This window comes from Hemiscyllium ocellatum (assembly GCF_020745735.1).
Source record: "Hemiscyllium ocellatum isolate sHemOce1 chromosome 27 unlocalized genomic scaffold, sHemOce1.pat.X.cur. SUPER_27_unloc_18, whole genome shotgun sequence".
Classification (NCBI taxonomy): Eukaryota; Metazoa; Chordata; class Chondrichthyes; order Orectolobiformes; family Hemiscylliidae; genus Hemiscyllium; species Hemiscyllium ocellatum.
The window spans coordinates 212021-239601 of record NW_026867485.1 but is presented as its reverse complement, the minus strand read 5'-3'; the positions used below and the strand labels follow the sequence as shown (position 1 = coordinate 239601).

Below are 27581 nucleotides of genomic sequence, written 5' to 3'. Positions count from 1 at the left end.
GTTGTAGCTGTACCTGCATCTACCATATCCTCAGCAAATTCATTCCACATGCAAGCAACATTCTGTCAAAACGTTGCCTTTCAGGTTCCTTTTAAATCTCCCTCCTCTCACGTTAAAACAATATGCCCCTCAATTTTGAGCACCCCGACGTGAAGGAACAGCCCTTTGCTATAATCCTTACCTGCACGCATCAGATTTTATAAATCTCAATGAGGTCACCCCAAAATTTCCTGTGCTCCACCCTCTCCTTATAACTCAAACCCTCCAGTCCTGGTAACTTTCTGGTAAATCTTTACCGAACCCCCTCTAATAGAGTTCTTCCTATAACAGGGTCACCAGAACTGTACTCAGTATTCTAAAATGGCCTCACCAACATTCTGTACAACCTCAACATGATGTCTCAACTTGGAAACTCAACAGCGTGAACAATGAAGGCATTTGTGCGAAATGCCTTCTTAACCACCCAACCTACCAGTGATGCAACTTTCAAAGAACTGTGTACCTGAACTCCTACTCCTCCATGTCTCTCTGTTTTACAACATGACCCAGCAATCCCTCACTTTTATTCATAACACACACACAAACACCCCAACACTCCATCACACAAACTTTACCAAGCATGTGCACATGCTTGCATGCACTCTCCACACAAATCCACATGCATACAGAGTCTCTCATGCATGCGCACACAAACTCAACTCTGTGGAGTGACTTTGTATTGGCAGAATTATATTTGCAGATTCATTCAATTTTGCTCAAAAAGCACACAATTTGCAGGCAGTCAATCCATGTAATTTTTATAAATTCCTATTTTGGAAATAGAACCACTCTGATTCAAGATTGGAATACTGACAGACTCAAGCACTTTTCATGGATTGTTTGAACTGAGATCCCACCTTTTTTTAAAATAAAACCTTATGTCATCTAGAGAACGTGACTTAAAAGAGAAGCGAGTCAAACAGTCAGGGCAGGCAGGGACAAGGTAGGACTAATAAATTAAACTGCATTTATTTTAATGCAAGGGGCCTAACAGGGAACGCAGATGAACTCCGGGCATGGTTAGGAACATGGGACTGGGATATCATAGCAATTACAGAAACATGGCTCAGGGATGGGCAGGACCAGCAGCTTAATGTTCCAGGATACAAGTGCTACAGGAAGGATAGGAGCGGAGGCAAGAGAGGAGGGGGGCGGTGGTAGGGGGTGGCATTTTTGATAAGGGATAGCATTACAGCTGTGCTGAGGGAGGATATTACCAGAAATATATCCAGGGAAGCTATTTGGGTGGAACTGAGAAATAAGAAAGGGAGTATAACCTTATTGGGATTGTATTATAGACCCTCTAATAGTCAGAGGGAAATTGAGAAACAAACTTGTAAGCAGATCTTAGTTATGTGTAAGAAAAATAGGGTGGTAATAATAGGGGATTTTAACTTTCCAAACATAGACTGGGACTGCCATCGTGTTAAGTGTTTAGATGGAGAGGAATTTGTCAAGTGTGTACAAGACAATTTTCTGGTTCAGTATGCAGATGTACCTACTAGAGAAGGTGCAAAACTTGACTTACTCTTGGGAAATAAGGCAGGGTAGATGACTGAGGTGTTAGTGGGGGAGCACTTTGGAGCCAGCGACCATAATTCTATTGGATTTAAAATAATGATGGAAAAGGATCGACCAGGTTGTAAATTGGAGAAAGGCCAATTGTGACGGTATTAGGCAAGAACTTTTGAAAGCTGGTTGGGGGCAAATGTTCGCAGGTAAAGGGATGGCTGGAAAATGGGAAGCCTTCAGAAATGTGGTAAAGAGAATCCAGAGAGAGTATATTCCTGTTAGGGTGAAAGAAAGGCTGGTAGATATAAGGAATGCTAGATGACGAAAGAAATTGAGGGTTTGGTTAAGAAAAAGGAAGCATACGTTGTGCATAGTGAATCTTTAGAGTATAAAGGAAGTAGGAATATACTTAAGTGGTAAATCAGGAGGGCAAAAAGTGGACATGAGGTAGCTTCGGCAAGTAGAATTAAGGAGAATCCAAAGAGTTTTTACATACATATTAAGGACAAAAGGGTAACTAGGGAGAGAATAGGGCCCCTCAAAGATCAGCAAGGCGGTCTTTGTGTGGAGCTGCAGAAAATGAGGGAGATACTAAATTAGTATTTTCCATCAGTATTTACTGTGGAAAAGGAAATGGAAGGTATAGATTGTAGGGAAATAGATGGTGACATCTTGCAAAATGTCCATATTACAGAGGAAGAATTTATCCTAACAGTGGATAAATTCCCAGGACCTGATCAGGTGTACCCTCAACTCTGTGGGAAGCTGGAGAAGTGATTGCTGGCCCTCTTGCTGAGATTTGTATCATTGATAGTCAACAGGTGAGGTGCTGGAAGACTGGAGGTTGGCTAACGTGTTGCCACTGTTTATGAAGGGTGGTAAGGACAAGCCAGCAAACTATAGACCAGTGAGCCTGACCTCTGAGGTGGGCAAGTTGTTGGAGGGAATCCTGAGGGACAGGATGTACATGTACTTGGAAAGGCAAGGACTGATTAGGGATAGTCAGATTGGGGTTTTTTGAGGAAGTAACAAAGAAGATTGATGAGGACAGAGTGGTAGATGTGATGTGTATGGAATTCAGTAAGGCATTCGACAAGGTTGCCCATGGGAGACTGATTAGCAAGGTTAGATCTCATGGAATACAGCGAGAACTAGCCATTTGGATACATAACTAGCTCAAAAGGTAGAAGACGGAGGGTGGTGGTGGAGGGTTGTTTTTCAGACTGGAGGCCTGTGACCAGTGGAGTGTCACAAGGATCAGTGCTGGGTCCTCTACTTTTTGTCGTTTACATAAATGGTTTGGATGTAACCATAAGAGGAACAGTTAGTAAGTTTGCAGATGCCTCCAAAATTGGGAGTGTAGTGTACAGCGGAAGAGGGTTACCTCCGATTACAATAGGATCTTGACCAGATGGGCCAATGGGCTGAGAAGTGGCAGATGTCGTTGAATTCAGATAAATCTGAGGTGCTGCATTTTGGGAAAGCAAATCTTAGTGGGACTAATACACTTCATTGTAAGGATCAACCAGGCAAAAGTGAGGACTGCAGATGCTGGAAACCAGAGTTTCGATCAGAGTGGTGCTGGAAAAGAGCTCTATTCCTGATGAAGGGCTTTTGCCCGAAATGTCGATTTTCCTGTTCCTTGGATGCTACCTGACCTGCTGTGCTTTTCCAGCACCACTCTGATCTAAAGACTTAATGGTAAGGTCCTAGGGAGTGTTGCTGAACAAAGAAACCTCGGAGTGCAGGTTCATAGCTCCTTGAAAGTGGAGTTGCAGGTAGATAGGATAGTGAAGAGAGCTTTTGGTATGCTTTCTTTTATTGGTCAGAGTATTGAGTACAGGAGTTGTGAGGTCATGTTGCGGCTGTACAGAACATTGGTAGGGCATTGTTGGAATATTATGTGCAATTCTGGTCTCCTTCCTATCGGGAAGATGTTGTGAAACTTGAAAGGGTTCAGAAAAGATTTACAAGGATGTTGCCAAAGTTGGAGGATTTGAGCTATGGGGAGAGGCTGAACAGGCTGGGGCTGTTTTCCCTGGAGAGTCGGAGGTTGAGGGGTGACCTCATAAGAGGTTGACAAATTTATGAGGGGCATGGATAGGGTAAATAGACTAAGTCTTTTCCCTGGGGTCAGGGTGTCCAAATCTAGAGGGCATAGGTTTAGGGTGAGAGGGGAAAGATATAAAAGAGACCTAAGGGGCAACTTTTTGACTCAGAGGGTGGTGCATGTATGGAATGAGCTGCCAGAGGAAGTGGTGGAGGCTGGTACAATTGCAACATTTAAGAGGCATTTGGATGGATACATGAATAGGAAGGGTTTGGTGGGATATGGGCCAGGTGCTGGCAAGTGGGACTTGATTTGGTTAGGATATCTGGTCGCTGTGGACAAGTTGGACCGAAGGGTCTGTTTCCATGCTGTACATCCCTATGACTCTATGTTCTGGGATTTACATATTAATGATCTGAAACCTGCAACCCGTTTTAAAAGAGGAAAGACTGAATAGCAACCTTAGGTTGTTCAATATATCCTATCAGTTGCATGACACTGTGATCTTTTGCTATAAAATCTCTGTCTTATGCTCATGCACCACAGCTCCCCAATGAAGGAGCAGTGCTCAAAAAGCTAGTGCTTCCAAATAAACCTGTTGGACTGTAACCTGGTGTTGTGTGATTTTTAACTTTACCCACCCCAGTCCAATACCGGCACCTCCACAACATTTTTAGTGAACACAGCCCACACCTCCTGGTGCTGCCAGGAAACATTACAATGCTGATGAAGCGAAGCACTCTGCACTCCTGAAAAACTTAGAATTTCAAATAATACTAGCTACTCATTCACTGCTTCTGCTGATACATGACATTGGAAACTCTGTGCAAGGAGGCTGAAAGAAAGGAGCAGCTTTAAAACAAATCCTCTTGGAGTTCAAATCTTTCAATGAGAGTCTAAGCCAGTTGATAAGTTCAGGTAACCTTTCTTGCGAACCAACTTTGTTACAGCTTCAAATCCCCTCAGCAAAAAGGCACAGAAAAGATAGCTGTTTTTAATCAGCTCAAGGTCAAAGCTCACACACTCCCCATTCCACTTTCTTTACTATTGGTCGCCACCGAGTTGTCCCTTTGTAATCGGATCCTTGGTACAGCCGTAACCCGGAGGAGGTGTTGCCTCATTCAGCAATTTCACCCCATACACTGCATCTAAGTCAGTTTCTTCCCACTCGTTTGCCCAAATGGGACAGTGTTGAGTCATCCATATTGCTGTGGGTTGGCAGGGCACAGGCAAGGGTAAAGCCCTTACCGCACTCTGAGCAGCTGAAGGCCTCTCCCTGGCGTGGACCCACTGGTGCCTCAGCAGAACGCATAACTCGCTGAAGGCCTTCCCACACTCTGTGCAGAGGAACAGCCTTTCCTGCAGTCTCCACACTTCCATGGTTTGTCCATAGGGCAGGATTCCTCTGGTTTCTCCATGGCCAAAGCTGTAGCCGCACACAAGTGAGTGAGTGTATAGCAACTTCGTGCCATGAATTCCTCTTTCCAGGCTGTTTCAGGTTCCACACTCCAAGGTCATGTTGCGGCTGTACAGGACATTGGTTAGGCCACTGTTGGAATATTGCATGCAGTTCTGGTCTCCTTCCTATCGGGAAGATGTTGTGAAACTTGAAAGGATCCAGAGAAGATTTACAAGGGTTGGAGGATTTGAGCTATGGGGAGAGGCTGAACAGGCTGGGGCTGTTTTCCCTGGAGCATCGGAGGTTGAGGGGTGACCTTTATAGAGGTGTACAAAATCATGAGGGGCATGGATAGAATTAATAGACAGTCTTTTCCTTGGGGTTGGGGAGTCCAAAACTAGAGGGTGTAGGTTTAGGGTGAGAGGGGAAGGATATGAACGAGACCTAAGGGGCAACCTTTTCACACAGGGTGGTACGTGTATGGAATGAACTGCCAGAGGAAGTGGTGGAGGCTGATATAATTGTAACATTTAAAAGGCATTTGGATGAATAGGAAAGGTTTGGAGGGATATGGGCCAGTGCTGGTAGGTGGGACTCGATTGTGTTGAGATATCCGGTCAGCATGGGCGGGTTGGACTGAAGGGTCTGTTTCCATGCTGTACATCTGTCTCTTATGATAATTGGTAAACAAGTTAAGTCATAAAGGTTAGGTCATCTTTATCTTGAGATACAAAGGACTTGCAGCTTGCAGAATGTGGTTAGTACTTTCTCATCGGTCTACTTCTGCATTCTAATGGTTTTAGTAGTTATTTATACAGCTATAGACACAAACAGCAGCTCGTCACGTAGCAATGCAGAAGCAATCTTGTGCAGCTCCTTCAGCCATTTTATCCTACCTTCCAGAGGCCCCATATCCTCTCACTCTCCCTCCATTCTCACTTTGTTGAACCTAATCCCATCTCATCCTGAAGTGTCTGGTTCATGCTGATTAACAGGTGTTACAAAGCTAGTACCTTTTTTTCCTGAAAGATGTTCCTTGGCTCAAGGAGACTGTGTCTTTGATTTTTTTTTCCCCCAGAGGGATAATAAACTGGGTCAATCTCCGATCAGTCTGCTTTGGTACAGAGATGAAAAGGATTTTAAGATGCCTTTTGTTTATATGTAAACTGATGAGATTTCAGGCCAAAGTGGTCATATTTTAGAAGTGGCCTGTATATTTAAAAAAAAGGGGGCGTAGTCAGCTCTTGAGCTGAGCAGTTTTAGTTCATCTTGAACTGGTTGGAAGCTGTGTGGCATTGCTCTCTCGCGCGCTCTCTACTTCAATCTGTAGGCATGTGTTCTATTTATACTGATTTTCAGATTGAGTTTGCTTATTGGGACTGTTGTATATATTCAAACAGCATAATTACTTTCTAGTTGGATAGGCTGACCTCTGTAGGTGTTCTTTATTCTGATCTTTGTGTTTAATGATGTAATTTTATGAATAATTCTCCGTTTTAAAATCTAGTCATCAACCAAGCAAACTTATTCCAGGTAATTTTTACTGTACACTTACCAAAACAAATTGCAAAGTCATGGTGTGGGGCTGCCTGCTTAAGAATGTTTTGCATGGTCTGGTTTAGTCCATAACACAGGCCCACACACAGGGAGATCTAATTGAAAAATACCGAACACTGAATGGCCTGGGCAGAGTGGACGTTGGAAGATGCTTCCACTGACAGAAGAGACTAGGAACCGAGGCCACAGCCTTCGAGTAAAGGGAAGACCTCTTAGAACAGAGATAAGGAGGAACCTTTCAGCCAGAGAGTGGCGAATCTATTGAATTCATTGCCACTGATGGCTGTGCAGGCCAGGTCACTGAGGATATTTAAGACCGAGATAGATAGGCTCTCGAGTATCAAGGGGATCGAGAGTTACGGGGAGAAAGCGGGAGAATGGGATTGAGAAACTTATCAGCCATGATTGAATGGTATGAAGATACCTGATGGCTGAATAGCCTAATTTTGTGCTCCAATGTTTCATGGTCTCTTGCTGTCCTTAGACTCATGAGGGTGAGAATTGGGAGCAGGATGCCATTTGGTCTTTCGGGCCTGCACCAGCATTGAACAGATCATAACTGGATATGAATATACCTGCATAGGTAGATATGCTGGGACATTTTTCACTGCAGCACAGGAGGTTGAGAGGTGACCTTAGTTTATAAAGTCAAGAAGGGATATTGATGAGGTGCGTGGCAGATGCTGTTTCCTTCGTGTGGGGGTTTCAGGATTAGGGAGTACATTTTTAAGGTGAGAGGAGAAAGATTTAAAAAAAAAAGACATGAAGAGTACTTTTTTCTTTTGATTCCACACACAAACCACTCTCTTTCAATGTCCTGAGGAAATGGTGGATGCAGGAATAGTGATAACATTTAAAAGACATTTGGATAAGTGCATTAATAGGAAAGGTTTGAAGGGATATAGGCCAAACTAGATGGGATTAGTTTAGTTTGTGAATATAGTCAGCATGAATTAATTGGACTGAAGGGTCTGTTTCTGTTCTGTATTACTCTGCAACTGTTCTGTACTGGTCTTCAAAACTTTTTTTTTAATTTCCCCCATCACCATACACTTTGTTGTTCAAAAATCCGATGAACTCAGCCTTGAATATATTCAATGACCCCCTAACTGCAGGAAGACATTCCTACTTCTGAACTCAACTCCACTTGCTAATATACCACTTGCCTTGCTGAATGCTTGTTTCACCTCTCTGACAATTGGCATTGACTAGTGTAGAAGGACGCTGAGCCTCCTTTGTACATCCACACATCATTCCTGTTGAAGGGCCCATGTCTGAAACGTCGACTCTCTTGGTCCTCGGATACTGTCTGACCTGCTGTGCTTTTCCAGCGCCACACTTTGACTCTTAATGTCTAGCATCTACAGTCCTCACTTCCTTCACATCCCAATGTGTCACTTTTAAACAATGCAACTCCTTTCTGATTTTTATTCCACATTAAAGGCTACATTATCACATTGTGGTAATGCAATTGCCATGTGTTTGCCAACTGAGAACAGACCTGGACCAACGTTTCCATAGTCCGTCCTGCATTCACTCCCTTTCCTTTCACTTGCTGTAAGTCAATAATTGAAGCCCAGAATGCAAAACAAGAAATGGAAATGAGAGTGTGTACCTCACAGATATTGGACAGAGGAATGAAGTTGCAGTCTGGGGTCGCAGCTCAACCATTCAGAGATGAGCAGCTTCCAAAGCTCATGGTCCGACTTCCGCATTCAGAGAATGGGGAGCTCTGACTGGCAGGAGGTCCAGTCTCTTTCCGATCCTCCAGGGCGCTCTATTGGTCCATCAAAAGAAGGTCGCAAACCGTTTGTGCGGAAATCTAGGAGTATACGCAGATTTTTGCTGACACCGAAGAGCATAAGCAGTCCTTTGCTGCCCCTGACTCTTGTCCGACATAGTTGGAACCTATATCACAAGACTAGGAATACACCACTCACCCATTACAGCCTATACCTAACTGCACATATTTCAGTGCAGATTCAGAAAAGTGCCTGCAGCTTTTTAATAAAATTGAAGATGCTTTAATGATGTTTCTGAATATATCACTGTAGCTATTCTTCATTTTAAAGATCAGCCATTTCTCATGCACCCCCATCTCTCATATAGACTCATCAACATCCATTCTCTCTCTTTCTCTTTAGAAAGTCTTGATACAGCAATCAAAGAAGTCTTGAGCCACGAGAAATAACAGGTACTAGGGGGAAAAGGGAAAGAGAATGGTTGGGGGTCTAGAGAGAGAAAATTGACAGGGGTTGGGGGGACAGGAAGAGAATGGACAGCGGGCAGCGACAGCACAAATCCCACCTTTCCCAGGACCTCAGCAGTTACTTCTCAATATACACATGGCCATGGCAGCAGAATCATATAATCCCTGCAGGCTATTTGGCCCATCTAATTCACAGGAGAAAGTGAGGTCTGCAGATGCTGGAGATCAGAGCTGAAAATATGTTGAATTCCTGATGAAGGGCTTATGCCCAAAACATTGAATTTCTTGTTCCTTGGATACTGCCTGACCTGCTGCGCTTTTCCGGCAACACATTTTCAGCCATCTAATTCACACCAAACTTCCAAACAGCATCCCACCAGACCAACTCACCTACCATATAGCTCTGCAGCTCCCCATGGCTTACCCACCCTAAACTGCAGATTGTTGGACTGTGGGTAGAAACCGCAGCACCCAGAGCTAAACCATGCACAAAGTCCACACAGACAGTCCCCAAAGGCTGGAATCAAACCCAGGTCCCTGGCGATGTGAGGCAGCAGCACTAGCCACAGAGTCACTGTGCTGCCCATAGCTTTGGGGTTCTGCTTTGTCTTTGTAGCTTCTGACTGGCTGTCTCCTCCTGACATTGTTGGACCACACCCACTGCAGCCTCCCTTTCCCACCTCTCCAGCCCTAAGCATGTTGGTTCCTGAATCCTGGTGCCATCTGGCCTCCTGCTGCCAACTGCAGAGAACAGAGACGATTGTCACTATTCTGTCCCTTACCGTCACCTTTCTCTCCTCCCCCCCCCCCCCCCCCCCAACTTTGTTCTTCCTCCCACCACCCAGCCAGTTAACTTCTCCCCCCCCCCCCCCCCCCTGCAGCCCTCTCTCAAATCCCCTTTACCTGCGTGATTCACACTCACACCCACCTGATCCTGTCCACTGACCCAATGAGAAGGCTCTGTCTGGAGATGAATGACCATTACCCGGAATAAAATGCTGGTTAACTTTTCCCCCTGATGTGTATGCAGCCTGGCTTCCAGCTCCAATTCTGAGCCGAAGGTCCTCCAGCATGTGTTTGCTCTCATCCAGAGCCTCCCACCTTCTGCAAAACAAAACACAAGTCCCACCCTGTACTGTCCAATGCGTGTTGTGTAACTGCTCAATTGTTTTTAGTGGCTGAGCAGAGGCTGATAGCCAAGTTCGGAACCCATGAGGATGGTCTCAACAGGGACTTTGGGTGACCCCACTACATTATACACACTCTCTCTCACACAGTCACACAGACCCTCTCATATACACATGGTCTCTCAGACACACACATACAAACACACCCCACTCACACCCATGCACACGCCTTCTCAGAGGCTTATACTCCATCACACAGACAAACTTTACCAAGCATGCACACATGCAAACACATACACATGGGTCTATGGGGTGAATTTACATTTGCAGATACATTCAATGTGCACTTTCTGAGCAGAAATCGGCAGGTAGTCAATCCATGTATTATTTTCTAAATTCCTACTTTGATAATAGAACCAGTCTGATTCAAGATTCGGATACAGACACACTCAAACTTCACACCTTTCATACATTGTGAGAGCTGAGCTGTCACCTATTTTTATAAAACCTTAAGTCATCTCGAGACTGTGACTTAAAAAGTGCTCTGGGATTTATACATTAATGAATCAAAACCTGCAACCCATTCTAAAAGATGAAAGACTTAACAGCAATCCAGGTTTTTTTCAATATATACTTTCTGTTCTATGACACTGATCTTTCGCTATAAATTCTGTGTCTTATGATCCTGCTCCACAGCTACCCGATGAAGGAGCAGCGCTCTGAAAGCTAGTGCGTCCAAATAAACCTATTGGACTATAACCTGGTGCTTTTTAACTTAACTATGATTTTTAATTTTACCCACCCCAGTCCAACACCGGCTCCTCCACATCGTTTTTAGTGAACACGGCCCACACCCTTTACTGCTGCCAGTAAACTTTACAATGCTGATGAAATGGTGCAGTAGCTGCACTCCTGAAAAATTTACAATTTTTAACGATAGTAGCTACTCATTCACTGCTCCATCTGATACACAACATTGGAAACTTAGTGCAGGAGGCTGAAAGAAATGAGCAGCTTTAAAACAAAAACCATTTGGAGCTCAAAGCTGGTGCTTCAGCAGGTCAGAGGATTTGCTGAAGGCCTTCCCGCAGTCGGGACAGCTGAAGGGCCTTTCCCCTGTATGGACCCGCCGGTGGGTCAGCAGGGCAGAGGAATCACCGAAGGCCTGCCCGCAGTCAGGGCAGGAGAATGGCCTCTCCCCTGTGTGGACCCGCTGGTGCTTCAGCAGGTCGGAGGAATTGCTGAAGGCCTTCCCACACTCTGAGCAGCTGAAGGGCCTCTCCCCCGCCCGGACCCGCTTGCGGGTCAACAGAGTGGTGGAATTGCTGAAGGCCTTGCCGCACTCGGGGCAGCTGAATGGCCTCTCCCCAGTGTGGCTGCGCCGATAAGTCTCCAGGACAGACGGGGCATGAAAGCCTTTCCCACAATTATCACACTTCCATGGTTTCTCCACAGGGCAGGATTCCTCCGGTTTCTCCATGGCTGAAGCTTCAGCTGTACACAAATACGTGTACAACCCCCTTCCCGCTGTGAATTCCTGTTTTCAGGCCATATAGCTGTTACACACTCCACGCTCAGTGCGCTGCGACACTAGGGTCTCTCATCTAGTCCCACTGATGCTGAAATAGTACTCAAACAAGAACCAAAAAGCTTGTTTCCTTCTCACAGAATCATAGTTGAAAATTGTTGTGGTCCTGATGGATTGGGTGACTGTCAGACATTGATGTCAAAGTGAGGACTGCAGTCGCTGGAGAGTCAGAGTCAAAAAGTGCAGCGCTGGAAAGGCACAGCAGGTCAGGCAGCATCCGAGGAGCAGGAGAGTCAATGTTTCCGGCATAACACTTACACCTGTTCATTTTGAAACTTCTGTCTTCAGATCTGCAAAAAGAAATTATAAAATTCATCACTGTCAGTGCAGGGTAGAAATTCAGAACAAGCAATTCTACTTTCTGCAGAATATTCTTTTCTTATTCCACAAAATTGAAAACACCATCCCACTCTGTCTCCCCCTCTGTTCTCACTCCGCTCTAACTAATTCTTACGGGGCAACCAACAAGGTGACTTTGTCACTGTATGAGTTCAAAATTAATATGAAAGAAGTCTTCGATAAGTTGTTGGCACTGAGAAGATGACAAGGCACTGGGACTCAATGAAATGTATCCAAGGATCTTGAAGAAAAGGACGACAGAAATTGTGGGAGCACTCACCATAATTCAACAGTCTTCCATGGAATTGGAGGAAGTGACTGGAAAACTGCAAACATTATAGCCTTATTTAAGGAAGGTTGTAAAGATATACTCAGCAATTATAGGGCAGCCAGTTTAAATTTGGTGGAAAAGCAGAAATAGTTATTCTGGTCAAAATTAGTAGTCACATGGAGAAAGGTGGATTGATTAGGAAGAGTCAGCTTGGGATTGCTGAAGGGAACATTGCATTTCACTAACATGATGGTGTTTTTTGCAAAGTTACAGGCTTGACGAGGATAACACTTCAGCTCTCCTCTTTGTTATCTATCCTGGCTGTCCTAGTGAGTCTGGTACCCCTACAGCCTTGACGTTAGGCTGAATTTGAGGGGTTTAAAGCACCAAAGTGTGACTTCAAATTACTTGGCTGCACGGGTGTCTCAGTTTTGCTATCGTATCTCTCCCATAAAGGCTGACAGAACAGGCTGTGTACAGGAGTCTGCTGCGCACCACCTTCATTAATCAAAAGGGAAAGAGCTAATGATTCAGCACCTCAGTAAATCTTGAGGCAGTCTTAGCTCCTATGCACATGTTGGGATGCATGTAAGGAGATGTTTATATTTTGCTTCTGTACTGAGAATTCATAAATTGAAGCCAGTGTACATTTTAAAAATATTCAAGATTAAAAGAGGAGATCAACATTATACAACAATCCAACAACCCCGTCCCAAGACAACATGTGCCTGACTCTCACAAAGCTGGCGGCCGGTTGCCCGGGAAACCCGAGAGCTCCTTCCCCGGTGAAGTAAACACTGGGCCTGTGGGGCTTTTATTCGCGGCCTGCGGCCTCCCCCTAGGAGTTTATAAACTCCCCAGTCTCCCTCCTCCCGCGGTTCCCAATCCTACCCTGTCTCACTGTCTCCTCTCCCCGGGGGCAGGAGCCAGGTCTTGGCGCTCGGGCCTGGCGACCTCCCCGGGATGTTTCTGAAACCCGGTCCTGTTCTGAAGAAGGATCCCCGGACCCGAAACACGTCCTCACATTTCTCTCAACACGAGCTGCCGGACCTGCTCAGCTTTTCCAGCGGTTTCTGTTCTTGTTCCTTCAGCCGCCGGCGCCATTCCTCTCCCACACTCAGTAACACTGTCTTTGTCCCATTGCACATGCGCCAACTGACAGGGGGAGGGCGTCCCATCTGGTGACGTCATCACCCGCCGAGGGGGCGCGGTTGGAGGAATCCTCCAAGAATTCGGAGACAATGGGGGCGGGGCGATCATTTTCCCCGCCCCCAGCCACTTGAAAGGTGGGTTTCTTTAAAGTTTGAATGTAGTTTTCTTTCAATTTTCAGAAATGTTATTCCAGACCTCTGGAAGGCTGAAGCATTGAGAAACTTGCAAACATAAACAAAAGGATACGAATAAAATTCATAAAAATAGGTAAGGCAAATTACGAAATAATTCCAGCACAAAATATCAAACAGAATAGCAAGAGCTTCTATTGGTGTGCTGAAGGGAACAAAATCGCTGAAACCGCTGAGTTAATAGGGGAACACTGAAATAGCAGAGCTGCTAAATCAAAACTTTCATCAGCTTTCACATTGGAGGACAGCAATACTATCCTTATTGGAACAGGCAAGTCAGAGGCTGTAGAAAGGGTAGAACTTAAACAACCAACGTTGACATGTACACTATCAGGATTGAGGGCGGACAGGTCCCCTGAGCCTAATGGCCCACATTCTAATGTACTAAAGCAAGTGGCGGCAGAGATAGTGGCTTCGTTAGTTACAATATTCCAAAATTCCTTGGACATAAGAAAGATTAATTGACTTTATTTAAGACTGAGATGGGTAGATTCTTGATTGTCAAGGTGATCAATGGTTACGGGGAGAAAGCGCCAGACAGGAGTTGACTTCAGCCGTGATTGGATGATGGAGCAGACTTGCTGGGCTGAATGGCCTCATTTCTGCTCTGATATCTTATGATTCCACTGGAGTGGAAAAATGCTAATGTAACACCTGTATTCAAAAAGGGAGCGAGGCAATATGTGAGAAATTGCAGACCAGTTAGTTCAACATGTGTTGATGGGAAGTTGTTAGGATCAATTATCAAGGAAGCAATATCAGGATGTTTGGAAAGTCAAAACTCTTCAGATAGCTCCTTTCAAACTACTACCGTTAAGAAGGTCAAGAGCAGCAGTTACATGGCAGACCATTACCTGCAAGTTCTCTTCAAAGACACTCACCGTTGGAGCAGCACACACATTTCAACACACGGAGATTACAAAGATAAAGATGGGAGAAACCATTGGAGAGATTTGAAGACTAAAATGAGAATTTTAAAATTTGGTTGTTGCTTGAATGGGCACTAGTACAGGTCAGTGGTCACATGAGCCATAGAGGAATGAGAATTGTTGCTATGAAACAAGAGCAAAGTCTGAGATGATTTCAAGTTTCCAGAAGGGCAAATGCGTAAAATTATTGATTGCAGCATTGAAGTAGTCCAGCCTGGAGGTAAGGAAGAGACAAAAGATGATTCCAGCAGCAGCAGCTACTTTGAGAATGGGACTGGCTCGAATAAGATGACAGAGGCGGATACAGGAGGCTTTGTGCTGGCACAGGTCAGAAGCTCCTCTCAGAATCCAATGTAGCAAGTTATGAACACAGAAACAGACCCTTATCCGAGGATGGATGCGGTGTCCCTACATTGGACAGGCAGAAAACTAGCCACTAGGATATATGAACATCAACTAACCACAAAAAGACATCACCCACTATCCCTAGTATCCTTACATATACATGAGGAAGGACACCTTCAGACAATAGAGAGGCTGTGATTAACAAGAAGACTAGACTCCTACTGGTCCTGCAGTACTCATCACTGGTCCATCAAAACAATGTAGTGCCGTTTTTGCGGACAGCTACAAGCATGCACGTTTTTTTTTGCTGACACCGAGGAGCACGCGTAGTAGACTCTGTGGAGATGGGGTTACTGACAGTTTCTCACTGTCCAAAGGCCAATGTGAGAAAAAAAGATCGAGCCACAATGACCACCAACACACTCCCGCCCCGCCACACCCACCCTTCCCCCCCCCCCGGAGCTTGACATCTTAACATGTGCGCCTTGCTATTTTTGCTAATCACTTTACTCCACCTCTCATGATTTTATATATCTCATTAAGGTCACCCCTCAACCTCCTCTGCTCTAGTGAAAGAAGTCTCAGCCTCTCCTTATAACTCAAACCCTCCAGTCCTGGCAAATCTTTTCCGAACCCTCTCCAATAGTATTCTTCCTATAACAGGACAAACTGTACTCAGTACTCCAATAGTGGCCTCACCATCATCCTGTATAACCTCAACATTATGTCCCAACTCCTATACTCAATGGTGTGAACAATGAAGGCAAGTGTGCTAAATGCCTTCTTAGCCACCCAGTCTACCAATGGTGCAACTTTCAAACTACGATGTACCTGAACACCCCCAGATCTCTCTGTTCCACAATACAACCCAGGGCTCTCCCATTAACTGTACAAGTCCTGCACTGCTTTGTTTTAGCAAAATGCAAACTCTCACTTTTATCCATACCTCTCAAACACACACTGTCAGACATACACACACCCCAACACTCTCCACTCCTGAGGCTTATACTCCAACACACCCACACTTTACGAAGCATGGTACACGCACTCTGATGCACAAGGTCACATGCATGCATACACAGATATATATAAAATCTATGGGGTGAATTTGCATTTGCAGAATTACATTTGCAGATACATGCAATTTTGCTCAAAAAGCACATAATTTGCAGACAGTTAATGCAGGCAGCCAATCCATGTAGTATTTTATAAATTCCTACTTTAGAAATGATACCACTCTGATTCAAGATTGGGATACAGACAGACTCAAACCTCACATCTGACATGCATTGTCTGAGCTGAGAAGTCACCTATTTTTATAAAACCTTATGTCATCATGAGATTGTAACTTAAAAGAAATTCTGGAATTTATACATTAAGGAAACCTGCAACCCATTCGAAAAGATGAAAGACTTAACAGCAATCTATGTTTGTTCAATATAGCCTATCAGTTGCATGACTCTGTGATCCTTTCCTATAAAATCTGTGTGTTATGATCCTGCTCCACAGCTACCTGATGATGGAGCAGCGCTCCGAAAGCTAGTGCTTTCAAATAAATGTGTTGGACTATAACCTGGTGTTGCGTGATTTTTAACTTTATCCACCCCAGTCCAAGACCGGCTCCTCAAAACAGTTTCTAGCGAACGCATCCCACACCTCCCAGTGCTGCCAGTAAACGTTACAATGCTGATGAAATGATACAGTACCTGCACTCCTGAAAAATTTACAATTTTTAATGATACAAGCTCCTCATTCACTGCTCCATCTGATACACAACATTGGAAACTTAGTGAAGCTGAAAGAAATGAGCAGCTTTAAAACAAAAATCACTTGGAGCTCACAGCTTTCAATGTGAGTCTGAGCCCGATGGTAAGTTCAGGTAACCTTTATTGTGACCCAAGTTTGTTACAGCTTCAGATCCCCTCAGCAAAATGGCATAGAAAAAAGTAACTGATATGTTTTTAAACAGCTCAAGGTCAAAACCCACACACTTCCTCCCACGTTCTTTACTATTGGTCAGCACCTAGTTATCCCTTTGTAACTGGAAAAAGTGAGGACTGCAGATGCTGGAGACCAGAGCTGAAAACATGTTGCTGGAAAAGCGCAACAGTTCAGGCAGCATCCAAGGAGCAGGAGAGTCGACATTTCGGACATGAGTCCTTCTTCAGGAATTCCTGAGTTTTGGTTTTCTTCACCACCAAAAATGGTTTCATCGTTAAATACTGAACTCCAGGTTTCTGACCGAATTCCAATTCCGCCATCTTCCGTGGCAGGATTTGCCGGAACTCGGTTGTGAGTCCAGTTGATAATGGCACTAGGCCATCGTTCCTTCAAACCCCTGCGATGACAAATGAACTCGCTGGTGCCTCCGCAGGAGGGAGGAGCAGGTAAAGGCCTTCCTGCACTTGAGGCAACTGAAGGGCCTCTCCCCCGTGTGAACCCGCCGGTGGGTCTGAAGATTAGAGGAATCGCTGAAGGCCTTCCCGCACTCGGGACAACTGAAGGGTCTCTCCCCCGTGTGGACCCGCCGGTGGGTCTGGAGATTAGAGGAATCGCTAAAGCCCTTCCCGCACTCGGGGGACCTGAAAGGCCACTCCCCGGTATGGACTAGCTGATGCCTCAGCAGGGCAGAGGAATCGCTGAAAGCTTTCCAGCACTCGGGGCAGCTGAAGGGCCTCTCCCCAGCATGGAGCAGCTGGTGCTTCCGCAAGGTGCCCACTTGACTGAATCTCTTCCCACACTCGGGACAGCTGAAGGGCCTCTCCCGCGTGTGGACACGCCGGTGGATCAGAAGGTGGGAGGAATTGCTGAAGGCCTTCCCGCATTCTGGGCAGGGGAATGGCCTCTCTCCAGTGTGGACCCGCTGGTGAGTCAGCAGGATGGAGGCCCGGGTAAAGCCCTTCCCACACTCAGGGCACCTGAATGGCCTCTCCCCCGTATGGCGCCGCTGGTGCCTCAGCATGGAGGAAGCCTGGGTAAAACCCTTCCTGCACTCGGGGCAGGAGAATGGCCTCTCCCCCGTGTGGACCTGCTGGTGCCTCAGCAGGGTGGAGGCCTGGGTAAAACCCTTTCTGCACTCTGTGCAGGAGAATGGCCTCTCCCTGGTGTGACTGCGCTGATGAGTCTCCAGGGCAGACGGGACACGGAAGCCTTTTCCACAGTCGCCACACTTCCACGGTTTCTCCACAGGGCGAGATTCCTCGGGATTCTCCATGGCCAAAGCTTCACCTGCACACAAACATGTGTATAGCCCCTCCCCGCCGTGAATTCCTCGTTCCAGGCCGTATCACTCATCCATGCTCCACACTCAGTGCGGTTCAACAGTCGGGTCTCTCATCCAGTCCCACTGATGCTGAAAATGTACTGAAACAGGAACCAAAAAGCTTTGCTCCTTCTCACAGAATCTAAGTTGAAAATTGCTGAGGTCCTGATGGATTGAGTGACTGTCAGATATTGATGTCAAAGCAAGGATTGCAGATGCTGTACAGTGAGTCGAGAAGTGTGCTGGAAAAGCACATCAGGTCAGGCAGCATCTGAGGAGCAGGAGTGTTGATGTTTTGGGCAGAAGTCCTTCATTTGTTGATTTGAAACTTCTATCTTCAAATACTCTGTGAAAAGAGATTATAAATGTCATCACTGTCAGTCCAGAGTAGAAACTCAGAACAAGCAATTCTACTTTCTGCAGAATATTATTTTCTTTTACTATTCCACAAAATTGAAAGCACCATCCCACTCCCTCCCTCTGTTTTCACTCCATTCTAACTAATTCTCCTGAAGGTACTGATTCAGGATCTTACAGGGGCAGAGAAGCAAAAATATCAAGACTGACATCTCTCTGAAGTTTGGATGACTCCAGCTGAAAGCTAATATCTTCCACGACATTGGGATGCTGCTGAGAGCGAGCAGGTCTAATTTTGGGAAGCAAACAAAAATGTTAATTCAGGGTTAACCCGCCATGCAGCTTCTTGAGGAACAACCAGACACGAAATGGTTAACGCCCCCCAGGAAGAGGGGAACAAAATGAGACATCAAGGCATTAACACTGACACCAGAGAGAAACTGAACATACAGATGTGGCAAACATTAGTGGCAAGCCAGAGTCATAGAGATATACAGCACAGAAACAGAGCCTTCAGCCAAACTCTTCCAGATATCCTAAATTAATTGAGTTGCATTTGCCAGCACTTGGCCCATAAGCCTCTGAACCCTTTCTATTCATACACCCATCCAGGTGTCTTTTACATGCTGGAATTGTACCAACCTCCATCACTTCCTCTAGCAACTCATTCCAAACATGCACCAGAATCTGTGTGAAAAATTTGCCCCTTCTTATGCTTTTAAATGTCCACCCCACCCACCCTCACCCTAAACCTTGGTACTATCTCGTCCTGGACTCCCCGTCCCAGGTAAAAGACCTCGTCTATTTACCCGATCCACATCACTGATGATTTTAAGGTCACCCCTCAGACTCTGCCGCACTAGGGAAAACAACCCCATCCTATACTTCCATCTTCACTCACCCGAGCAATTAAGATTCACACTTGAGTTTGCTCCCTCCCTGGATTCACTCCAGTTGCTCAAGTGAACAAAGGTCCCTCCCTTCTCTCTCTTGCCCCCAGGATGAAGAGTTGCCCAGACGGAAAGAGTTTCACTCTGAAACTGACAGGGCCACTTCCGCGTTGTGACATCAATAGTGATTCACAAGGACGGACCCAGGCCAACACTCAGCCCCCGCACTGCACCGGCTCCGGACGCCGGCGTGGGACTGACCTGCATTACACCTGCTCCGGAGGGACGGCAGCATCCGGCTGACCCTTACTGCGCCTGCTCCGGATGGACAGCATCCGGCTGGTCCTCACTGCGCCTACTCCAGACAGCCGGCGTCCGGCTGACCCTCACTGCGCCTGCTCCGGACGGACGGCATCCGGCTGGCCCTCACTGCGCCTACTCCAGACGGCCAGCGTCCGGCTGACCCTTACTGCGCCTGCTCCGGATGGACAGCATCCGGCTGGCCCTCACTGCGCCTACTCCAGACAGCCGGCGTCCGGCTGACCCTCACTGCGCCTGCTGCGGTCGGACGGCATCTGGCTGGCCCTCACTGCGCCTGCTGCGGTCGGTGTCAGACTGACCCGCATTCCGCCCGCTCCAGACGGCCGCCGCAGGACCTGCGCTGCCCTGCACAGTTGGGAAAATCTCTTCCCTTCAACAAATCCCCATAGTGTGGAAGCAAGCAATTCGGCCCAACGAGTCCACACCCATTCCTCTACAGTCACCCTCTGACTAATCCACCCGAACCGGAGGGCAGAACTAGAAGGCATAGGTTTAGGGTGAGAGGGGAAAGATATAAAAGAGACCTAAGGGCAAACTTTTCACAAAGAGGGTGGTATGTGTACGGAATGAGCTGCAAGAGGAAGAGGTGGAGGCTAGTACAATTGCAACTTTTGAAAGGGATCTGGATGGAATATATGAATAGCAAGGGTTTGGAGGGATATGGGCTGGGTGTGGGAAGGTGGGACTAGATAGGTTGGGATATCTAGTCAGCATGGACAAGTTGGATCGCAGGGTTAGTTTCTGTGCTGTACATCTCTATGACTCTATTTCAGCTCAGACAATACATGAAAGATGTGAGATCAGAGCCTGTCTATCCTAACCTTGAGTCAGGCTGGTTCTATTTTCAAAGTTGAATTTACATAATACTACATGTATTGATTGCCTGGAGATTGTTCATTTTAGGAGCAAAATAGAATGTATCGGCAAATATAATGCTGCAAACACAAATTCACTGCCATGGACTTGTGTCTACACACACACGCACGAGAGAAATAAAAAGTCTATTTCTGTGCTGCATATCACACAGACATTGAGATAACAGATGCTTTATTTCTGTGGTTGTAAATGTTGTTGTAATTTATAGCTGGGTACTAATAGTATATGTAAGGGACAGAATTCCTCAAAATAGGGCACTATAAGAAACCTGGGAGAACCCTATTCTGGTTTACTTATTAGTGAAAAACATTAAGCACAAGTATCTATTTATTTCTAATTTTGTTTCGTTTTTCTTGTTTGATTCCCTGCTCTGACAACACTGTATCTGAATGGTTGACAGGTTGAGATGGTGGGTTGGGTCTCAATTGACTTCAATGTTTTGTTGTTCCAAATGGTGTAAAATGGGTGTCAAAGCTTCAGCAGAAATCCAGCAGAGCTGACAGACCGACATCTTATTCTTAGCGAACAGGGAGATCAACAGAGGAGAGAGAAATCAGGACCTGAAATCTGAGCTGACACCAGACTACCCTGGGATCAATGCTTTGATTAGCAGTGCCAACCCTCGACCTTTACCTAGCTTCCCATTTGACTAACCCCTCAATATTAAGGATACAATCCTTGTCATCCTGAAGCTGGGTTAGCCATGGGAAATGCAGGGTTATAGTTCCATAGTAATAAAAGCAGGAGTAGGCCATTTGTCCTGTCAGGCCTACTCTGCCATTCATTAAGATCATGGCTGATCGGTTCACCATCGCTATTCCTCCTCCCTGCATTGTCAAAGCTACCCTTAATTCACCAACCATGCAATAACCCATCCAACTGTGTCTTGAATATACTGAAGTGGCCTCTACTGCTTCACTGGGCAGAGAATTCCATAGATTTGCTACTCTCCAGGAAAAATAGTTCCTCCTCATCTTTGTTTGAAAGCTACTCCCCCTAATCTTGAGGTCTAGTCTCACCCAACAGCAACGAATTCCCACTTTCCACCAAAATCTGGGATAGACAGACTCACTCAGTTGTTTGCTCTTAAATGAAAGATTTCACTGTTACAACTTCTGCTCCCAGTCAGGGCAAAACATCTTTGACAGCTGCTCTGAAAGTCCAGTCTTCACAACCACACTTGTGAATCATTCTTCTCTCACCTCAAATATGCACCGTCTAGTTTTGGACCGCACCATCCTGGGGTAAAGATCTTGGGTATTCACCCTATTCATGCCCGTTACAAACGTCAATAAGGTCACCCCTCAGTCTCTGATGCTCCAGGGAAAATATCCCTGGCCTATTCTGCCTCTCCCAGTAGGTCAAACCCTCCAACTCTGGCAACAGCCTTGTAAATCTTTTCAAACCTCTTTCAAAGTTTCACAACATCTTTCCTATATCAAGGAGACCAGAATTGAATGCAGTGTTCCAAAAGTGGCCCAACCAATTTCGTGTACAGCGGCCACATGAACACCCAACTCCCATACTCAATGTTCTGACCAATAAAGGAAAGCATACCAAACGCCTTCTTTACTATCCTAGCTACCCAAGACTCCACTTTCAAGGAATTATTAACCTGCACTCCAAGGTCTTTGTTCAGCAACACTCCCCTTAACTGTGTCAGTTCTGCCTGGATTGCTTGACCAAAATGCAACTCCTCACATTTGTCAGAATTAAACTCCATCTCCCACTCCTCGGCCCAATGACCCATCTGCTCAATTCCCATTTATAGCAAACTCTCTTTCCTCTCTTATTGCCTCGAAGCTGAAAATCTCCATCCCACACACTCCCTCCATTCTCACTTTGCTGAACCTAATTCCTGCTGCATCTCATCCTGAAGGATCTGGTTCATGCTGATACACAGACCCACACTCTAATTGAAACATACAGAATACTGAATGGCCTGGACAGACTGGACATTGGGAAGATGTTTCCATTGGTAGGAGAGACAAGAACCTGAAGGCACAGCCTTAGAGTAAAGGGAAGGCCTTTTGGAACAGAGATAAGGAGAAACTTCTTCAACCAGAAAGTGGTGAATCTTTGGAATTCATTGTCACAGCAGCTTGTAAAGGACAGGTCATTGAGAATATTTAAGATGGAGGTAGACAGGTTCTTGAGTATCAAGGGGATCAAGGGTTATGGGGAGAAAGCCGTAGAATGGGGCTGAGAAACTTATCAGCTGCGATTGTGTGCTATCAGCAGAATGGTCTAATATCAGCTCCTATGTCTTATGGTCTCTTGCTGTCCTGGACACAGAGGGTGAGAATTGGAGCAGGACTAAGACATTTGGTCTTTCTAGCCTGAACCAGTATTGCACCGATCATAACTGGATATGAAAATACCTACATTTTGGTGGATAGGCTGGGACATTTTTCAGTGGAATATAGGAGGTTAAGAGGTGACCTTACTGAGGTTGATTAAATCATGACCGATATAGCTAACGTGAATGGCAGGTGTCCTTTCCCTTGGGTGGGTGTTTCAAGATGAGGGAGCAAATTTTGAAGGAGAGAGGAGAAAGATTTGAAAGACATGAGGGACACTATTTTTCATTTTACACAGAGAGTGGTTCATGTGTGGAATGAATGTTCAGAGGAAGTGGTGGATGCAGGTGCAGTTATAGCATTTAAAGGACATTTGGATAAGTATCTGAATAGGAAAGATTCAGAGGATATGGACCAAATACTGGCGGGTGGGACTAGTTTAGTTTGAGAACATAGTCAGCATGGACTAGTTGGACTGAAGGGGCTGTTTCTGTGCTGCCTGACACTGTAACAGTTCTATACTGGTCTTGAAACCATTTTCTTGACATTCCCCATAAACATCCATTTCATTGTTGTTCAAAATATCAGATGAACTCAGCAGTGAATACGTTCAATGACCCCCTAACTGCAGGAAGACATCCCCACTTCTGAACTCAATTCCTCTTGCTAATATACCAATTGCCTTGCTGATTGCTTGCTGCACCTGTCTGACAACTGGCAGTGACTGGTGCAGAAGGACACTGAGGTCCCATTGTACATCTACACATCATCCTTGATGAAGGGCTTGTGCCCAAAACATCAACTCTCATGCTGCCTGACCAGCTGTACTTTTCCGATGCCACACTGCGACTCTGATCTTCAGATTCTGCAATCCTCACCTTCTCCACATCCCAATGTATTACATTTAAAAACGCACCTCTTTTCTGCTTTTTTTTGCCACAACAAAGGCTATAGCTTCACATTGAGGTACTGCATTTGCCATGTGTTTGCCAACTGTGACACTGACCTTGTCCAACATTTCCAGAGTCTGTCTGCACCCCAGAGAATCACTCCCTTTCCTTTCAGCTGCTGCAAATCAACACTACATGAACAGGGATATCGGCTGGGTGCTGGCAAGCAGGACTAGATTAGGTTGCAATATCTGGCCGACATGGACGAGTTGGACCGAAGGGCCTGTTTCCGTACTGTCCATCTCTATGACTATAATTGAACACCAAAATGAAAACTAAATGGAAAAGGGGGTGAGAAAAGAAAGTGCTGTACTCACAGACGTTAGACAGAAGGAAGTTACAATCTGGGGTGAAGCTCAATCTTCACAGCAGCGACAAAAGCTTATGCTCCTCCTTCTGCATTCAGACAATCAGGGTGCTCTAACTGGCAGGAGGACCAATCTCCATCCGGTCCTCCAGGCTTTACCATTGGTCTATCTACAGGAAGTCGCGTGCCGTTCTTCGGACTTCGAGGAGCATGCGTACTACTTTGCTGACACGGGTGAGCATGCGCTTTCCTCGCTGACACCTCGGAACATGCGCAGTGTGCGCTTTGGTGACCACTGTTACTGACAGATGTAAAGAATCGAAAGGCCAAAAGGAGGAAAAAACGGCTGGAGCCACAATTTTATTTTTCCCGGTGGCTCGACGTTTTATTCTTTTTGCGTTTTGTCTGGCTGCTCAACTTTTGTAAGTCTTTTCACCAGGGCAGATGAAGTTGTAAACTAGAGGGCATCGGTTTAAGGTGAAGGGAGAAAGATTTAAAATGGTCCGAAGAGGCAACTTTTTCGCACAGAGGGTGGTGTGTGTACGGAATGAACTGCCAGGCGAAGTGGTGGAGGCTGGTGCATTTACAATGTTTAATAGGAGTCTGAATAGGAAGGGTTTAGAGGGATATGTTAAGTTCGGATATGGCTAGATCAGTTAAATTCCCTACAGTGTGGAAACAGGCCCTTCAGCCCAACCAGTCCACACCAACCCTCCGAAGAGTAACCCACCCAGATCCATTTCTCTCTGACTAATGCACCTAACACAATGGGCAATTTAACATGGACAATTAACCTGACATGCACATTCTTGTACTGTGGGAGGAAACCGGAGCACTCTGAGGAAACCCACGCAGACACGGAGAACGTGCAAATTCCACACTGACAGTCACCCGAGGCTGGAATCGAACGTGGAACTTTGGTGCTGTGAAGCAGCAGTGCTAACTACTGAGCCACCGTGCTGTCATTCAAGTAAATTTCTCCTCGGGGGAGGACGGACAATCAAGAGTCAACCATACTGCTATGGGTCTGAAGTCACATGTAGGCCAGACTGGGTAAAGAATGCAGCTAGGACAACTGAGTGAATCCTTTCCCACAATGGCAATTTCCTTCCCTAAAAAGGATATGAGTGAATCAGATGTCTTTTACCCCCACTAATTCAAAAGATTACATTAGTTTTGGTTCCTTCATATGTAAATCCCACAACTTTTCGAAAGTTACATTCTCAAGATAGCTCTAACAATCGGTGCCATCTCAGCTCAGATAATGCATTGAAAGTATGAGGTTAAAGTCTGTGTTCCAATATTTCTATCCTACCCATGCCCCTTATTTTATAATCCCCTATAATGTCACCCCTCAGCTTCCGACGATCCAGGGAAAACAGCCCCAGACTTTTCGGCCTCTCAATATAGCTCAAATCCTCCAACCTTGGGAACATCCTTGTAAATCTTTTCTGAATCATTTCAAGTTTTATAACATTCTTCCAATAGGAAGGAGACCAGAATTGTCCACAATATTCCAAAAGTGGCCTAACCAAAGTCCTGTACAGCCGCAACACGACCTCCCAACTCTTATAGTGAATGCTCTGACCAAAAAAGGAAGGCATACCAAACATGTTCTTCATTATCTTATCTACCTGTTTCAAAGGGAGACTCCCTCCCTCTGGGCAACATCTGGGAACAAAGCATTGTCTCCCTCTTTCCATTCCTTATCCGGGGGCGGTGGGGCGGGGGGGGGGGGGCGGGGTATGGACTCGCCCACACTGGGGAAGCAACATCAGTATTCACCCTATCCATACCACTCATGATTTTTTTAACCTCTATAAGGTCACCCCTCAACTTCTGAGGCTTCAGAGAAAACCAGTCCCAGCCGATTCATCCTCTCTCTTGACCTCAAACCCTTCAACCGTGGCAACTTTTTCTGAATCGTTTAAGTGTTAAATCCTTCCCAAAGCAGAGAGACTGGAGCTGAACATAGTATTCCAGAAATAGCCTCAATTATTTGGGATATCTGGTCAGCATGGACGTGTTGGTCTGAAAGGTCTGTTTCTGTGCAGTGGAGTTTTATGGCTCTATGGTCGGGACATAACCCATGTCTACATTCCCCCCTCCATCCTGCCACTTGTTGTGTGGTTCAAACCATGGATCTCAGTTGGTCACCAGACTCTGACAATGTCCAAATACCTTGAGGCATTTCTCACATAAGCTACCAGGATTGTAGCCGCAGTAAGAAACTTTATTTTTCCTAATTTTAATTGTCCAACCTTCAGCACTGGAAGAGCTCTCTCTTTTACTCATGTAATCATCCTGACAGTCTCACTGGGAAGGGAGAAAGTGGAGCCAATTTTACACGGGGCAGATTTCGTCACAGACTCAGAGGAGGCGAGGACTGCAGATACTAGAAATTCAGGGTCAAAATATATGGCACTGGAATGTAATGTAGGGCTTATGCTCGAAACATCAACTCTCCTGCCCCTCGGATGCTGCCTGACCTGCTGTACTTCTTATAGTGCCACACTTTCCAACTCAGATTTCTTCAAAGAGTCAAACATTTCAGGTATATACTTCCTGATGTCACTGCATGTCCCAAATTGTTAAGAGCCTCTTAATAGATGCTCAACTGACCAGTAAATGTGTGCTATCTTGAATACTAATGCAAGTCACACCTACATAAAGAATTTCAAAACTCTCTACTCAGTGTGGCTGAAGAGGTGTCTCAGCAGATGGGATGACCGACTGAAGGCCTTCCCACACACTGAGCAGGTAAATGGTCTTTCCCCGGTGTGAACACACTGGTGTATCTGCGGGGCGGAGGAATCTGTGCTCCCTGCAGGTAGAGCAGGAGAATGGCTTCTCACTGGTGTGAATGTGCTGGTGAGTTAGCAGAGAAGTCGAATGGGTGAAGACCTTCTCACACACTGAGCAAATTAATGGCTTCTCCCCAGTGTGAACCCGCTGGTGAGTCACTAGGTGGATAGGTGAGCGAATGCCTTCCCATACACTGAGCAGGTGAATGGCCTCTCCCCGGTGTGGCCACGATGATGGGAATCAAGCAGACACAGGAATTTGAATTCTTTCCTGCAATCCTCACATTTCCATGGTTTCTCCATCACGTGGAAGTCCTGGTCTCTCTCCAGGTTTGACAATCAGTTGAAAGACCACTCACACATGGAATGTGTTCTGTCTCTTGTCACTGCAAATGGGATGTTGCTATTTCAGGCTGTGTATCCGCTTAGAGCTCTTCCCACAGTCAGTTCACTGGGACACTCTCACTCAGGTCTGTGTGCCTCAGTCTCACTGATGTTTGAAACCTTTAGAAGCAGACAGGGCAACAGAGAAATAAAAAATCCTGAGAGATTCAAAGGCTGATGATGATTGTCTCTATCAGATCTTGTTTTGATATTTCTGGCTGCAATTCCTTCCCTTTCTCATATCCTGTAAAAGGAGATTACAGGAAGCATCACTATCTGCACAGGATAGAAATTCAAAACAGACAATTCTGGTTGCTGTGGAACCCTAGGTCTGAATATCGTGCATAGGTTGAAGCACTTTATCCACATCTGCCCTGTCAAGATCCCACAGGATGTTTATAAAACCTTTGACCAAAATAATC

The 27581-nt window shown here is 45.7% G+C and overlaps 2 protein-coding genes across 6 annotated transcripts; both read right to left on the bottom strand.

The window, feature by feature from the left end:
* Positions 1 to 9650: 9650 nt before the first annotated feature.
* Positions 9651 to 13241, bottom strand: LOC132807519 (zinc finger protein 664-like). 3 transcript variants are annotated; one of them, XM_060821617.1, is made up of 2 exons: positions 12983 to 13241; positions 9651 to 11771 (listed from the first exon to the last, which is right to left on the bottom strand). In XM_060821617.1, the coding sequence occupies exon 2, from the start codon at positions 11371 to 11373 to the stop codon at positions 10933 to 10935; it is 441 nt and encodes a 146-aa protein (XP_060677600.1). In that variant the 5' UTR covers positions 11374 to 11771; positions 12983 to 13241; the 3' UTR covers positions 9651 to 10932. The 3 variants fall into 3 exon arrangements, with proteins under 3 accessions (XP_060677600.1, XP_060677601.1, XP_060677602.1); XM_060821618.1 differs by having other exon boundaries at positions 13116 to 13241; XM_060821619.1 differs by having other exon boundaries at positions 13142 to 13241.
* Positions 13242 to 16425: 3184 nt separating this feature from the next.
* LOC132807522 (zinc finger protein 239-like) lies at positions 16426 to 24065 on the bottom strand. Of its 3 annotated transcripts, none has more exons than XM_060821624.1 (2): positions 23982 to 24065; positions 16426 to 18316 (listed from the first exon to the last, which is right to left on the bottom strand). In XM_060821624.1, exon 2 carries the CDS (start codon positions 17920 to 17922, stop codon positions 17023 to 17025), a length of 900 nt encoding a protein of 299 aa, XP_060677607.1. In that variant the 5' UTR covers positions 17923 to 18316; positions 23982 to 24065; the 3' UTR covers positions 16426 to 17022. The 3 variants fall into 3 exon arrangements, with proteins under 3 accessions (XP_060677607.1, XP_060677609.1, XP_060677608.1); XM_060821626.1 differs by lacking the exon at positions 23982 to 24065 and adding an exon at positions 19479 to 19550; XM_060821625.1 differs by lacking the exon at positions 23982 to 24065 and adding an exon at positions 19229 to 19349.
* Between the last annotated feature and the right edge of the window lie 3516 nt (positions 24066 to 27581).